The 17,500-nt window shown below is 35.8% G+C and overlaps 3 protein-coding genes across 3 annotated transcripts in view; 1 reads left to right on the forward strand and 2 right to left on the reverse strand.

The window, feature by feature from the left end:
- The window catches only part of LOC138860765 (acylphosphatase-2), a 54,265-nt gene extending 48,404 nt beyond the window's left edge, over positions 1–5,861 (forward strand). Inside the window, exon 3 of the mRNA XM_070119019.1 lies at positions 2,610–5,861. Coding sequence (XP_069975120.1) covers positions 2,610–2,724 — 115 coding nt within the window. The 3' untranslated portion in view covers positions 2,725–5,861. The remainder of the gene's footprint in view (positions 1–2,609) is intronic.
- Positions 5,862–10,234: 4,373 nt separating this feature from the next.
- CSN3 (COP9 signalosome subunit 3) overlaps positions 10,235–17,500 on the reverse strand; it is a 7,304-nt gene continuing 38 nt past the window's right edge. Inside the window, exons 1-8 of the mRNA XM_027378910.2 lie at positions 17,416–17,500; positions 14,869–15,117; positions 13,799–14,016; positions 12,855–13,049; positions 12,041–12,192; positions 11,161–11,320; positions 10,862–10,975; positions 10,235–10,470 (exon numbers count right to left, since the gene is read on the reverse strand). The exon at positions 17,416–17,500 is cut by the window's right edge and continues 38 nt beyond it. Coding sequence (XP_027234711.1) covers positions 10,309–10,470; positions 10,862–10,975; positions 11,161–11,320; positions 12,041–12,192; positions 12,855–13,049; positions 13,799–14,016; positions 14,869–15,117; positions 17,416–17,470 — 1,305 coding nt within the window. The 5' untranslated portion in view covers positions 17,471–17,500 and the 3' untranslated portion in view covers positions 10,235–10,308. The remainder of the gene's footprint in view (positions 10,471–10,861; positions 10,976–11,160; positions 11,321–12,040; positions 12,193–12,854; positions 13,050–13,798; positions 14,017–14,868; positions 15,118–17,415) is intronic.
- Positions 17,488–17,500, reverse strand: part of LOC113826065 (C-type lectin domain family 4 member M) — an 8,211-nt gene continuing 8,198 nt past the window's right edge. Inside the window, exon 4 of the mRNA XM_070118791.1 lies at positions 17,488–17,500. This exon is cut by the window's right edge and continues 69 nt beyond it. The gene's annotated coding sequence lies outside the window, so the exon portion shown is untranslated.

Genomic DNA, 17,500 nt, shown 5'->3' on the forward strand with positions numbered 1-17,500 from the left:
TCTGAAGAAGATATTTTCGAAACCGGTCAAGTACATCTCTTGTATTGTGAATATATTCATTCTCATTCATACCTTTCTATATTCATCACCATGAACACGGTTCATCAATATCGTAAGTATCATTTTCATTTTCATTTTCATTTTCATTATTATTATTATTATTATTATTATTATTATTATTATTATTATTATTATTATTATTATTATTATTATCATTATTATTATCATTATTATTATCATTATCATTATTATCATTATTATTATTATTTTTTTTTTTTTATTATTATTATCAATATTATTATTATTATTATTATTATTATTATTATTATTATTATTATTACTATTATGATTATTATTAATATCACTATGATTATTATTGTTGTTGTTCTTATAATTGTCATTTTTATCATTATCATCATCATCATTAGTAGTAGTAATAGTATCATTGTATTTATCATTATTATCATTATTATTATTATCATTATCATTATTATTGTTGTTGTTATTATCATTACCATATCATTGTTATTATCATTATTATCATTATCATTATCATTGTTATTGTTCTTATTGTTATTACTATCATTATCATAAGTCATTATTATTATTGTTATTATTATCATTATCATGATCGCCTATCATTAATATTATCGCTACTACTATCATGATTATCATAATCACCATTAATATAATTATTTCCCAAGCTCTTTTAAATCTCCCGCCAAGTTTTAGGGATCGGCAGGATAAACTTTTATATATATTTGATAATGATTTCACACTGTATCATAGCATAAGCTTTGTGTCAGATGATTTTGCCAAACTGTAGGCCTATTTAGCGTTTTGAGCAAGCTTAATGGTAGGCTAGGTGCTTTTAGCTTATTGATTCTCTTTTCACATACGTGGTTCCAAAGAGTCAGTTACTAGGCCTACCTATATCGGTTGTTTACCCTATTTTTAGTATTGTAATAATCATGATGTCAATAATAATGATAATAATAATCATGATGTCAATAATAATGATAATAATAATCATGATGTCAATAATAATGATAATAATAATCATGATATCAATAATAATGATAATAATAATCATGATGTCAATAATAATGATAATAATAATCATGATGTCAATAATAATGATAATAATAATCATGATGTCAATAATAATGATAATAATAATCATGATGTCAATAATAATGATAATAATAATCATGATGTCAATAATAATGATAATAATAATCATGATGTCAATAATAATGATAATAATAATCATGATGTCAATAATAATGATAATAATAATCATGATGTCAATAATAATGATAATAATAATCATGATGTCAATAATAATGATAATAATAATCATGATGTCAATAATAATGATAATAATAATCATGATGTCAATAATAATGATAATAATAATCATGATGTCAATAATAATGATAATAATAATCATGATGTCAATAATAATGATAATAATAATCATGATGTCAATAATAATGATAATAATAATCATGATGTCAATAATAATGATAATAGTAATCATGATGTCAATAATAATGATAATAATAATCATGATGTCAATAATAATTATAATAATTATTATTATTATAATAATAATGATGATAATGATAATGATAATAATAATAGTAATACCATTGAAATTTAAGGCATTAGATAAGAAAATATCTCGAAAGCTAAACGAGGACAAGGAAGCTCAGATGAGGTCAGGTTGGCCTATTAATTCACGCCTTGGTGACTGACCATCTGCGGATCCATCTATGCGTAAACAAAAATGTGGAAAGGTATGAATGAGAACGAATATCTTCACAATACAAGAGATGTATTTGACCGGTTTCGGTTACATCTCTTGTATTTTGTGAAGATATTCGTTCTCATTCATACCTTTCCACATTTGTCAACATGAATACGGTTCGTAAACAAAAATCACAAGAGAAAACTACGGTGCAATTACCCGGTGCGATTAGGTTAAGATCGTGACGGCGGCTTTGCAGCGTCGTCAAAGAGAATCTGTTGCATCTACCATTCACAGAGACAGTGTACGAGTTGACATGTATCCTTGGTGACTCAATGCCCTGGCAAGTTTTCCAAGAGTCCCTTGCCAACAGAATGACTCATTTACACTGATATATCTAATGCTTCATCATGCAGAGGCTCTCGGCTTCACTCGCTGCCATCTCTGTGCGATCCCGTGTAAAACCCGAGGAGGTTCATTCATAAAATTCATAATTCACCGTCCCATTCTGAGACGCGCTTCACTGCACTTGTACACATCCGAGAGATCGCGTAGACGAGGGTAAAAAAAAAATGTAAGTCGAAGGAAAGATGAAGAAAGATGTTACAGACAAATGTTCTGTCTTGCTTCCAGACAAAGTGTTGAATTAGTTGCGAAGTTGTTAAGGTCTTTCAAACCACGCTGTTCGGTCTTTCTTAATTCCAGCGTTAAGTAGGTGGGTGAGGAGAATTTTCTAGGAAGTTTCGAAGGCCATAACATTTTCAGAATTTTATCTGAAGGTGCAAAAGCGATCTTTTCTTCTGCTCTCCTTCCAGAGTTACGTTTTTAAGGCCATGTTTTTTTTCTGTCTTTCCAGGGTCAAGTGGCTGAGTGAGGAAGGAAGCGAAGGCTGTAAGATCGAGCGGTGCCAACTGACCAACCAAAAGGCCATTGTCCGCCCCGACTACCCCAAGTTCACCCTCAAGTTCTAGAGCAAGTTCTCCGCTCGCCCGAACACCGCGGGACGATGGAACTACATTAGACATTTTCGCCAGAGCCGCCATCTGTATCAAGCCCATGACCTCATCAACATTACAGTCGCGCCCCGTTCATCTAACAGAAATAGATTGTGTGTGGAAGTCTTTCTCTACCTTGTCTTTGGTCGGGATGTAGTATGTGTTCAGCCCAAGTAGGTTAAATGATGTGTTAACATTAGATTTCTTCGACATCTTAGTTTTCTTTTTTCTATATCTTTTAACGCCTTAATAAAAAGTGAAATGCGAAATGTTATGGGATTAAATCATCCGTCTGATGATACAACCGAATGGGGGAAAGCATGAGCATGTCCAACAATGTTTGGCCGCTTTTAACTTGACACTCCAAGGCAGAGTGAGAGCTAAAATGAGACAGCGAGGGAAGCTCAGCACAACACCCAACCAGCCTGGAATCAAGGGAGACCTGACCCTAGGCACCAGCCCGCCCTCTCAGCTGCAATCCGCACAAACAGCAATTGTTCTCATAAATCCACGTCTTGTTTTCAATTCTTTGTAACTAGCCTCAGCACGTTCTGCAGTTTGTGTTACCGTGACTTGCCCGAAACACTTCTTTCACTCAACGTTTAGTTATCAACAAACACTAACTATTATTAGTTGAGGATGAACTCGATGATAAGTATAGTTGTTGTTCAACTAAGTTCGTTTTGAGTGTTGATCTAGACTTGTTTTACATCTTGGGAGGGGAAACTTGCAGATTATTGTCCCACTTGTTATTATTCATATATTTATATCTTTATATATATGTGTTTATTCTTAGGATATACATGTGACAGAAGGTTCACACGGAGTTCTGGGTCAGCCTCTGTTCCCTGATCTCTGAACCCTGAGAAGTCAAACACACCATGGTTATTATGACCCACATATAATATATAATGCCAATGTATTTCTGATGAGTATATTTATCATGAAGGAGTCCAGTTATTGTTTATTTTTCAGGAATTTTCTCGAAAGGGAGAAAAAAAAAACTACATCTAATTAAAGAAATGAGAATAGGAAATACACATTGATACAAAAATCCCGATCTTTTATTTCTGCAACCAAAGTTCGACGAGTCCAACGATTTAATCTGCTATTTTCTTCCTTCCCTTTTCAAACTTCGCCAGTGCAACTAAGACGCCACTTCTTATCATTTACCGTATTATTTAGTTCAGAAACTGTGTGAAAGTAGATGACACGTTTGCAGTCCTAGCAAAACATGCAAGGAAATTAATCAGAAGATTTTAGGGAAAACAAAACCACCTTCATGCTGATGACAACACTACCATCCTTTTCGAAATTTGAGAACTTGTTTCAGAGTGAGGTTCACGATACATTGTCCTTCATGGAATTGAATAATCTTGCATGCACATAGGATTGAAAACCATAGTTGTGTTCTCGAGTGGTTTCACAAAGTAAGGCATTGTCTTGCGTAATATACATATATTGGTGAATAACAACGAATAGGGTGTTCAGTCATGAATCGTAAAGGACACTTAGATCAGTAAACATGGTGGCATTTCGAAAAAAGGAAGAGAATAAATAAGGCGACATTTTTTTTTGCTTCGTGTATACTTAGTGATTGAGAGCCATACGATTAAAATCTTCTGTGGCTGGATATTTTTTTCTTTCTTTTTCTAGAGAATTATTATCAATATTCCATTTCAGTTTCTATGATTTTTTTTCTTTTATGATTGTTTACTATTTTCTCTCTCCTCTATTTATTGTGTATTATGGATTATACGAAAATATCATTGCGTTTTTAAAGAATTATTTTCATTATTCCATGATAGAATATGGTATTTCATTTTTCTTTTATTGTTAACATTACGATGACCTCTCGTTCATTTTTCTTTCTATTCCTCTCTTTTGAATATCTTTCATTCAGTCTTTCCTTTTTATTTACATTATAGTTTGCGCGAAATTTTGAGAAAAATACCGTTTCGTAGCTTCGTCCTTTTGTAAGAAATACAAAAAAAAATATATTCTCTATAATTTCCTTCTAGTTTGTCTTTTTACTCAGAAAAATTAGTTTCTCCTCACTTGCTCTTCCATCATTGTGCGTCTGTTTCTTTGTTTTTTTTTCATTCTTCCCTGTTTTCCTATCATCTGAATCCTTTCCCTCTTCCATTCCTCCTACTTTCTCTTCACCTTCCACACCTTCCCGTCTTCCTTCACCATCTATCATCCCCCAAACCTTTTTCCTCTATTTTTCTTCTCATCCTCTTCCTCTTCCTCGTCTCCTTCCTTTCCTTTCCCTCTCCCCAGACATCCTCCTCCGCCCTCTGCTCCTTCCAGCCGAAGGGATGTTCCTCCAAGCTGGCCGCTCGACACGCTCAAGTCATACTCGGAAATCGCAACAGTCGCGTCCCTTGAGAGAGAGCTGACTGGAATGACTCTTGTCAGTCGGATGAAATTAATTGCTTGACAGCTTGACAGTGACAATCGCTCTAAAGCTGTGATGGAGGTCGTAAGGCTCTGCCAGTATTGTGTTTGTCAAATATTTATTTTTGATTTATAAAATAAAGATTACACCTCAAAATGTCATGTTGTTTTAACCTTCATAGCCTTCCGAAACCGACATCTGATTTCATAAGTATACAAACACACTAATTGAGTTAGGGAAGAGACTGATACTCACACACACACAAGAGTGGATCAACCAAAATGTCTTAATAAACATGATTATAGCTAATCTCAATAAAAGGCAGGTACCACAGTCCGCATGACCTTAAAACTTGGCCAGCTTTCAAAAGACAAAAAAGTTGAATTCAGTTTTTAGATTTCGCATTTACTCTTGATCCTAGACTAAACATTAACAAAATTGCTAACGTACAATATCGCCTCCAAATATCAAATATCTTCTCTGTGCTCTGAACTTAGCTCCAATATAGCCATTATTTGTCATAAAACAACAAATTATGAACACAGTTGAATAAAACAATGCAATATTGTTCTAAAAAATAAAATACTCACATCACTTCGCTTCAACTCAAGGTTTGAACATTAGGCATGACTTCCTTCATTTTGTAAATCCTCTTTAAATGTATGTTCAAAGGGCAATATAAATTGCAAATTAGAATAAATAATACTTCCAAGCAGCTTAAAGTTAATTACCTTATATAAAACTTTTATTGACTCTATTTATCTATCTACCAGACACTCTTGAAAGCATGATGAAGAAATCAGTATATGAAACACTAAAAGATGTTAATAAGTTATAAATCACTCAACAGAAAGATATTCATTTTTAATTATGTAACATATATTTGGACCTCATTATGGCAATGAAATAAGAAATAAAAGCCAGCATAAAGTGAGAAATACACGAAAGAAATACTTTTCATACCATTATGCAACTAATCATTCTGTAACTAACACAAATTATCTTTCTAAACCAAAAATCAAAACTTCATTCTGCTTAATATCGTACGAGATAATTCATGTCTCATATACAGTAATATCAGAATTTCTGTCATGTTTGCTTCACGCCATACCAATTGTAACCTTCTAGCTCGAGAAAACATTATCTCACACAAATAAAGAAGAATATTAGAAAAATAAATAAAAATAAACAACTAACGAGGTTACTTACTGATCGTTCCTAAATGCCCATAACTGAAGCAACCATAGTCCAATTCAAACGTTATAAGCCAAGTCTAACAGTTCAGCCGTTAGATCCTCAAGAAATTCCCTTCTGAAAAAATCTTAGTCCAAATATTTCACCAAATTGAAAATCAAACGAACATAAATGGCATTGGATCCTTGTGTTTCCACGTCGGTGAGCCATTTTTGGCATTAAACTCCACAACCAAAGTATAAGCTTCCAGAGTGTTTACATAATACACTGATGTTACTCATAGCTGACTAATAACTTGAACTTTCAACAAAATATTACCTTCTAAGCTTTTTTTCGCCTCAATGTTAATTCGACTTTATAAATCGTTTCGAAAAGCAAAATATGTCATCGAAGCTATAACCATTTCACGATAAAGATCACGAAAAATAAATGATGTTAGGGACATACCCCCATACATGTTACACACACACACACACACACACACACACACACACACACACACACACACACACACACACACACACACACACACACACACACACACACACACACATATATATATATATATATATATATATATATATATATATATATATATATATAGATAGATAGATAGATAGATAGATAGATAGATAGATAGATAGATAGATAGATAGATAGATAGATAGATATATGCATATATAGATATATATATATATATATGTAGATATATGCATATATACAGACATATATATATACATGAACCATATTCATGTTCACAAATGTAGACAAGGTATGACTGAGAATGAATGTCTTCACAATACAAGAGATGTATTTGACTTGTTTCGATTATATCTTCGTCACTGTAAACCAGGAACCCTCAACCAAAAGCCACTTATAATCCAAGTAAGGAATCGCATTGATTTACTTTAAAACAGGAAAGGGATAGGAGCAGCAAAGGACATTGCCAACCATTGTTATAAACTAGTTACTATAAACAAGGAATGAATAAGAAGTAATAGTGTTTTCTATCTCTGTCTCTCTGTTTCTCTGTGTCTGTCTCTCCTCCCCTCTCTCTCTCTCTCTCTCTCTCTCTCTCTCTCCCTCTCTCTCTCTCTCTCTCTCTCTCTCTCTCTCTCTCTCTCTCTCTCTCTCTCTCTCTCTCTTTTCCGTATTATTTTTTGCATCTGATTACGAGTGAGAAAAAGATTTATTTGATTTTAAAGATACTGCTTTCCCAATATCTAAGGTTATAAACGTGAAAGGAAGAAAACAGAAACAAAGAGGAGATAAAGAGAGAGAGGGTGGCGAGACGGAGAGGGAGAGAGCAAGACAGACAGACTGACAAACAGACGAACACAGAATGTGAGAGAATTCTCATCAAGAATGCCACATTCTCCTTTGTTCCGCCAACCACCTATCAGTTCATTCTTCAGCCTTGTTTGCCTTAGGGCATTAATCTTCAGTGCAAGACGAATTCAAAATGTTGCTGCAGGTGTGCAAACTTAGCTCGTGAGTCACCTTCCCTCGGTCTTTTGCAAAATCTCATGTATCTACTTACTTTTCGTTTATCCTATAAAGTCAAATGTATTCATCCTAAAACCATGAAAGTATTAAAGAACACCTCAAACACTAGATTTGCACTGGCCTCTGAATTTTGTTCTTTTTCTATTGTTCTACTTTTTCAAACCTTTCATTTGGTATGTCGAGACCTGTATTTCAAACGTCACGGTGGATTGTTCTCCCAAAATGTACTCACTTGACTGTGTAGTTTAACACACACGCACACTCACACCCACACGCACATGCACATGCTCACGGACACGGGCACTTGCACACACACGCACACGCACACGCACACGACATGCACACACCCACACACAAACATACGCACACGCGCGCACACACAACGGTCACAAGAAAAGAATATAGGGAAGCCTAGGTCAGTAACAACTCGGTGTCATGGCGTCTGTTTTGATGATCGTTCAATGAAAATATAACCATTAAAATCATTATTTTCCCTCCTTTTTGAAAATTGAAAAGACCAAAATGATCGACCATATTCACAAAGCATCCGTAACTTTTGTGACGTCATCAAATTAAACTATATGTGCTTTTTCTAAAAAAAAAAAAAAAAATAGAATCAGACGCCATGCCACCTCGAGTTGCAAAAGGATCTAGCCTTCCCCAAAGGAATAAAGTGAGACACTTCGAGTCAGACAAGGCTCTTCATGAGACAATGAAACAGAAATGTGCCGTTTGTCCAGTCTGCCCTAAACTGTCTTGACTTACATCTTATTTTTTATCTACAAAATCTTCTCGTGCGTTTTAATCACCTTTGATATATTTCTTCAAATATTGCTTCCTCACTTGCCAATGACCCGGACGAAATTAGAGCAACTTCTGCCTGTTCTAAGAGATTCATTTCCCAACAAAAAAATACTGCTTCTGAATTGCAGCATCGAGACACCGGATTAATGTGGTACTCAATCAAAGGCCTTGACCAGGTCTTCTGATACATTCATGTAAAAATATAATTGCAATGTGTTAGGGCTTCTCCTCCCTTTAAATGCAATGAGAGGAAAAGTAGGAATAATTATTGCTGTTTATTTCATCATTAGAGATTCAGTGAAAGAAACCTTTCTGAATATTTAGTTGTTACAAAAGACAAGTGTTTGCTGTAACGAATTAAGCTAGGGTCACACGTCTTCTCTGTCCTGGGACCCCAAGACAGCCTCCGCGAAATCTGGCCAGCCACCGCTTTTGATTGGCCGGCTGCCTTGACTTCGGCGAGGCTATGTAGGGATCCCAGGGCAGAGAAGACTAGTGTGAACCTAGCTTTACACGCACCTTTATAATGGCCCTCTGAAGTATGCGCTCGTAAAAAAAATATGCACCACAGGCATTTATGCTCAACCACATCTACACACGAAGACATGCACACACACACACATACAAGCAACCTTATTAAAACCTTATTAAAAGTTAGATGAAGTAACTGCCAGATAATTTTAAAAACTTATCGGAAACAATTAATGCAAGATCGAACTGTATTATTTACATGATGTAAAGATAAAAATAGTAGCTTTTTGGTGTTGTATAATTCATTGCAAGATTAGCTGATAAGTAACAATCACTGATTAAGATTAGGTAAAATATGTAAATTAAAAGCCATTGCATCGAAAATAATTTATAAGAACAAAGATTGCTCAAACCTTTAAGAATCAAGTTTTCACTGAAGCTTCAACTCTAAGGATGGTCTATTACAAGGCCATTCGCGTGATATTAAGCAAGACTGTTAGAATCACTAAACATACAATGTATAAAATGTTATTCCAGTCACTTGTCTCTCTGGCTTAACATTCAAAATCAAGATTCTTTATTATACAGATTATGTTAGTAAAATAACTGAATATAAAAACCTATGCCAAAATGACATTTCCTTTTCTCTAGTTAGTAATTAAGTAATATCAAGCATAGAACCATTTCTAAATACCTGCCATTCACCACCTTCATACAATGCAAATCAGAGCAACCTCCCATCAGAAAACGGACTCTTTCTCATAGGAGTCCATGATCACATTTCTGCATAGTTCTTCTGATAAAAAAAATCAAGTATATATAATGGAATACTTGAGATTTGTGGAATCTGTTCCAAAAAGCCACAACAAAGGTTTTTTCATTTATAAAGCCAGAGAGAATGAAAGTCCTCAGGTACTCTTGTCTACTAATGGATTATTTTATTTATTTCTGAAATTGTAGCATTCATATGCCTTTCATATTCTAAATGGAATGTAGAGAAATTAAAATGAAATGATAATCACTAAGAAAATCATTACAAGAAGCTTCAGAATTTATGAAAATAACAAAACTTGAAATGAACAACAAAGGGGTCAGAATAAAAAACACATCCCTAATATCTTTGTTTACTTGATAAAATTCACACGGAGTTCGATTAATGCAAGACTGGTTGGGTACTAATAGGATCACATGGAGGACACGATGGAAAATGAGGTAGACTGTGCGGAGGAGGGCGTCGGACCCTCATCCTCCTGTGGCCCCAGGACCTTCTGGACATACTGAGGATTCACCACGATCTCCTCTTCCATGGCCTGCAGCCGACGCTCCACCTCCATACATAACTGCATCTGTTATGAGAGAGTGAAGGACCTTTAGAGTATAACAAAACACTAAGAAGTGACTTTCTATGGCTTTTAGATAACACTGACTGTATTAACTATCAAAATCAAAGGCTTTTAGAGTAACAGAACACAATGAAATAACTATCTATGGTTAAAGGCCTGCAAAGACATTTATCATGAACTGTTTTAAATTTCTCCATATTCATGTGACTTACTAAAAATCAATGACATTGTGTTTCAAAAGTCCAACAGATACATGATTAGTATTTCCCTGAGGGGAAGTAACAAGGCTCTTCATAACAATCTACTTCTCTCACATCATTTCTAATATATATATACATATATATGAAAGTGATTACATTATCAGAGATTATGAAGAATTCATAACAATGCTTACCTCTTTGTCCAGATGAGCCATCATGGTAGGAGAGTTGTATTTCTCTGGGTTGTCGAGGAAAACTACCATTCCATCACGCTGGTTGATGCTTGCATGGATTTCGCCCTCATCAATCTGAATTCAGTTACATTACCCAGTCAATATCATTACTGATTAAAAGCAGATTCCTTACCCCCATGTGTATTAGCTCAACAAAAATTCTAAGAAGCCTAACATCCTACACAAAATTATTCATATTAAGAAGGTTCTCGGACTGCAACACCTCAAAAAACAAAAGAAAGGAATCACATCAAACTTACCATATTCAAAATGTATTTCTGTGCCTCCTGTGGGCTGGTGAGCTGGACACGGTTCGCAACATCGGCAAGGGACAGGGTAAGGAAGGTGCGAGTCAAGCGCTGAATGTTCTTCTTGTAGAGGGCACTCAGACACTGCTTCACCAATCCCATGTTCTGGTCTCTGTGCAAAGAATCAACTTGGTGAGCACAATGCAACAAAGGGAACTGTATTTTGGTTTGTAAATTGAAAAAAATAAAATAAAAAATATGGAGTAGGGACTAAAAGGGAGGAGAGTTGAGTTGGAAGGGAGAGTGAAAGAGGAGAGTAAGGGTGTAGGTGAGGGGAAGAGACAGAGGAGATGAGGAGGAAAGGGAAAGGAAGAATGAGTGTTAGGAGAGGAGACGAGGGAGTAGAAGTGGAAGAAGAGGTGGTGAGGCTGAGGGAAAGGGAGAGGGTGAGGGAGAGCAGGAGAGAATGGGAGAAGGAAAAGGAAAGGGAGAGGGAGAGGGAAGGGAGAGGGAGAGGGAGAGGGAGAGGGAGAGGGAGAGGGAGAGGGAATGAGAAAGAGAAAGAGAAAGAGAGAGAGAGAGAGAACGAGAGAGGGAGAGGGTGAAGGAGACGGAGAGGGAGAGGGTGAAGGAGACGGAGAGGGAGAGGGAGAGGGAGCGGGAGAGGAGAGGGAGAGGAGAGGGAGAGGGAGAGGAGAGGGAGAGAGAGAGGAGAGGGAGAGGGAGAGGGAGAGGGAGAGGGGATGGAGAGGGAGAGGAGAGGAAGATGGGAGGGAGTGAGAGAAGACAGGGTCCTGTATAGTTAACAATGGGCTTACAATGCCTTACAAGAGATGTTAAACACACAAAATCCAGAAGCACGTGAAACATCTACAGCATCACTCCAACTTACCTCGTGAAGGTTTCTTGATTTTTGCTAATGACAGAGCACACCTTGTCAGGGCAGTTGGTGCAGAAGGCCACACCAAGATCCCAGTACACCTGACTCAGTGGCTTAATGAAGCGCGTCACCACCAGCGAGGCGTATTTGGGAATTCGGCCAATCTGCAGAAAAAAAAATCATGAAATGGATTGTTCTCGAGTCTCCTAAAAAGGTTGCCTGATTTGAAGTTTTATTTAATGATGCTTTAATATTATTCCGCAGCTACACTGAGCTTAGTTATGAGATCAGCCGTGAACATTAATGAATTGAATTATTGATTATTGAATATTAAGAACAAGATCCCTAACTAGAAATGCAAATACATGCACAGACTTATGTTAGCAACAGTAGCTAACTGCCTTTGCTTGATATCAAGGGAACATGAATAAAAATTAGAAAAACAAGAATTGCATAGGAATGAACATTTTTTCACAATATTCATATGCAAAATTAAAATACTTTCTACACTATGTATTAGCCTTTGATAGCAACTGATCAGACGTTCATGTTTTTTGAGCACTTTTAGGCAACCGTAAGGAAGTTAATTCCACAAAAATAAGTCCTAGAGCAGAGAGCGCCACATTTCACCCAATGCCCTTGCAGACACCCCCCAAAATCAACATATACCAATACAAAATTTAAAACACACTTGCTTTACTTGTCAGACCCTAACACTATCGCACCCATTCTTGAGGAATTCACGCTCAGGAATCTCAACGGTTAACTCATCGTACCCTCCAAAGAACGGTACACCGACAACAATAGCAGAATCGAAATAACATACCCTTCCTTCTAGAATGAGGGAAACGAGGATGTACTTCTTAAATGCCTCCAGCATAATGTGGGACACTGCGAGGGCTGGAGTTGTGATGCAGACTCTGAAGAAATACTGAGCTCTGTCATAGTTTTTCACTGCAGTGTAGATCATGCCTCCGTAATAATAGTACAGAAGGAAGTGCTTCACATCATAACTTCCACGCTGCAACAATAAAAACTTGTTTGTTAGTCTGACAAGGATAACAGGAGAATCACAGACCAAGCTAAAGTGAGTGCATTAGGGTGTCAATGCATGCATGTATGTTATGATGTGCATGTTCAAGAGTGCCAGCATGTGATAGCTACTGGTATATAATAAGATTTTATGGATAAAAAATATACAAAACCTTCATATATGAAGAAATTCATGAAAAAAAAAAATAATAATAAAATCATACTAAAATTACAAGGAGCCTATTGTCACAAAAGAGGTCATACTTGAAACAGATTATAAACCTAACACAAATGCTAACATACAAATCATCAAATACTTCAGACAATTACTTTGTTATCAGTAAGAGTTTCCAGAACACTTTAATCTGGGACTATCACTGCATATCTATAGAAAATGTATTTCAAGGGTTTAAGGCAGTACCTGTAGTATGATACTGGTAATGACAGCAACTAAACAACAGAAACGCATTTTTCCTAAGTTGCCTAACATTGTCTTTTTTCACCTTGTAACATATTGTGTGGGTATTACAAAATTTATCTATCAAACATAAAAAAAACATACCAATATAAATTTCACAATTACTATTACCCTCTAATATAATACATCTCAACTTTATCATGAAATCAATACACCTCAAATAAATACACCAGATGAAGGTCCACTAATGTAATTTGAGTTGAAACATATCGATTCATCTAGCTGTATGAACTTCTCCTATCCTCCAGTTGTTAACTCACCTCCTTACTTATATCCATAATATCAACATCCATAAACTTGAGCGCTGGTTTGAAGCACTTAGAGACAAGGCACAAATGGACCAGGTGTGCATGGATTGAGGTCAGGTGCAGTGGAGACTCCTGGGTTTTGCGGATTGCAGTGCTCAGGACTTCAATGCCACGCATAGCACAGTTTCCTGCCACGAGGAGGTCAGCATAGCTGCCACACAGATCAGCCACTGGGAAAGAAAGGGTAAAATGATCAGCATAATGATATATTACAGAGAAAAAAATATATATACAAATTTGCAAATAATGTTCAAGCTTCTTCAAATTAATAACATGGTAAACAGTTCCACCAAAACAGGAAAAAAATCATGAGAGATCATGAGTGTCAAAAACTGGAAAGATTTTCCTTGTGGATTTTCCATTAAGAATGAGATTGATGCTGTGATTATTGACTTAAAAGGTACTGTTTAGCAAGTTTCTTTCAGCTACACCCATGAAATCATTCCCAATGGCCTCATTCCCCTTTTGGTTCCTCCCATTTCTCAGGCAGTAATACGGTTGTTTCTCTGCCTCTACCATCTTGTGAATGAAACATACTGAGTGTGAAATAGCAATTCTGGTGGTGTATAGCATATTTTTCCAGCCAAACCCTAGATCTTTTCTTCCTCCCCCTGATACATACTATCATATATCACAAAGTTACCTCTACATAGACATTCATTGTCTTATAAGATATAGATATAAATGTTTCATAATCATTTCTCCCCATTTTCACATTCAAGGGGTAACTGTAATAACTTAATTTACCCTTTACTGATATTTGTTACATTTGAGATATAACAATGAAATAAAAATTTTCATGTGAATAAAACTAAGCTCTTTAAATGCATGCAACCCATATTTACCTGAGAGAAACTTGAAAATCTTGCCTTTTTTCAGTTGAGGGAGAAACAAGGTGAAGGTTTTGTGGTTCTTAGGGATTAAAGTAAATAATGTAGATACTATTTTCAGAGGAAAAGAACACAATAAAACAGCTTCACTAATAATTACAACCATTGCCAAACAATGTCAAACAGACTTACTCATATCTGGTGCATATTTTATCTGTTCCTCGCTGCATACATTAATAAACTCGGCTACGGTGGCATGGAGAGTGTCTATGTTAGCGTCTGTGTGTGTTGTGTTCTGCAGCCTCACACACAACACAGCCATGACCCCGAGGGAGACAGCCTGGGGTTCCAGTGTGGCCAAGACTGTGTCCAGATGGGCCACATTCTTGGCCAGGACTTCTGTGCTCTTGCTAACATATTTCACCACCTCACCATAATTGCCTGGAAAAAAGTACATTCTTATATATTAATAATGTCAATAACCTTCTACATCCAAGAAGCTAATTCTGAAACATATAAACAAGTTATACAATATAACTCAATACTATGTTCTTTAATCTTTGCTAAAATAGCTTTGAAACAAACACACAAACCAGGAAGAAGTAGAATACAAGTACACTTCCTGTAATCAGCTGATGACAAACTATTGTCTTAACTCCTGCTGAAGGGATGACAAGAATACATGCCATGTCCTATGCCTTTCTGCTTATTGATCGTCTTTCCAGATAGATGACTTCATAAGTACTTAATCATCAAGAAGTCAATTATTAGTCCTGTTGGGTGGTGCCTTAGGATGGCCCTTGCAAGAGCCACTCGTAGGTGGCGGCTATAGCCTTCTACACATAACGGCCTATAACGTGTAAACACATCATGACTCACAGCAGGTGGGCCGGCTGTACATAACTTATGCCTATCTACAAAGTCTAGACTGTTGCATAATATTACATCACAAACAAAACGAGCCCATCACCAAGTAACGAAGTAAATAACCTAGTTCACTTGTTTTCCCTTTTCCTTGTCTTTCAGAAAGATAATATTGTACTTTTTTATTGCTATTAATATTGTTAATAACATTATAACAATCATAAGGGCAACACCAATAATAACACTGATATCAACAGCATTAGAAAAAAAAATCCTGAAAACTCGAGGAGAGGGGAAATCGCCTGCAGACATGTAGGCACCTTGGTGGCTGAGAACTTATGGAGCCATCCATGTACAAACATAATTCACATGAGAAAATGACAGTAGACAAGCATGAATACCCAGTGCCATTAGGTTAATGCTTAACCTGACAGAGGTTTAACTTTATATATGTAGGTTAATATTTGAGATAAAGCTGAACTCAAAAGTAAGTATCATTAATTGTATCACTTAAAAGAAATAAGAAAGACTGAGACAAACACTATATGCAGCAGTTTCTGGTTTGAAACATACCATGGCATTCACACTAATTTATTGTTTATCAAAATGTGCAAGTGGTACATAAATAAAGATTATAACAAGGAGCCTCTATTTGAACAAAATACAGTTGTCATGCAAAAGATTATACATCAATGTAACTTGTCTCAGAAGAAAATATTTGCCCTGTATATGTAATGGCTGAATAAAATAAAATAAAGTCATTATACAGTAAGATTTCTAAGGATGCAACACCAACCATTTCATCCAAAGAATCATGTCAACCACCCGAACTTTGTGTTTTCTAATTAGAGAAGCATACACAGACTGATCAAATTATCAGAGTTTGATGTTAATGCTAATGTTAATTTCCGAAAATACCTACTAACAGGAAAGCTTTGCTAAACAAAGAAGTTTCTAACCAAAGACATAAAACTGAGCTTCAATTACAAAACACTCAATACAATTCCCCGAGCTAAGATCAAAGATCCTAAATGATACAATTCCTTTCTTCTTTCCATTATATTCAATTCATTAAAAGTGCAAACAAAATATTTTTTTATTAAACCCATTAATATGTATTATATAAAATAAAGTCTTCATTAAATATAATTTCTTTTAAATAATGTTGTAAATGCTGCCAATACTATGGAAATCTTTCACTAGCCCACACCATGGGCTTTGCATCATTTGGTGCACTCGTAAAAGACAACCAACTTCTAGCATGTATTCCTGGCAAGAGATGAGTAGTTTATAGACCTCCCTGGTGATCTAACATTACATAAAGAATGAATGTAGAGTTAAATGTGCCAGAATATATAAGAAGGAGGTTTCCTGGCCTTTGCTGGAGCACAGAAACAACAGCAAGTGTGTGACACTTTACCAATTGTAAGTTAAATTTGAGATTACAGGCCTTTCCTCACAGGTCACAATTTTCAAGAGGATTTAGACAAGATTCGGCTGATTTAATTTCAAAGCCACTGTTGGCGAGTTTGTCACAACGGCGTATAAACTAAGCCGCATGTAAATCAATTAAATTTGACCTTTTCTAATATAACTTTCGGTTCTGCTTTTAATAAAAATACAAGCTCTTCTTTGATTTACCATTAAAAAACTGTGACTAAAGTCTTGACATACTGAATTATCCCACAAAATCTATCTAAAACTAAATTGTAAAGTTTGATTCCGTTTCCTTGTCACAAATCGAAGACGATCTCAAACCGGTGCTTCCGCTTCAACTCAGCTCTATTTAGCAAAGTCTCTCTTACTCCATTAAAAGCAGGTAATCCACCTACTTTCTTGAAGTTGAAAATACCCCCAAAATGTATAAATACGCACCTTGTGAGGAGAGAGAAGTGACATTATTGACGAAGTGCTCGAGCGCAGACGCCATGTTTGTTTTGGTAGAGTCGTCGCTTATGAC

Source organism: Penaeus vannamei, chromosome 43 (assembly GCF_042767895.1).
Source record: "Penaeus vannamei isolate JL-2024 chromosome 43, ASM4276789v1, whole genome shotgun sequence".
Lineage (NCBI taxonomy): Eukaryota > Metazoa > Arthropoda > Malacostraca > Decapoda > Penaeidae > Penaeus > Penaeus vannamei.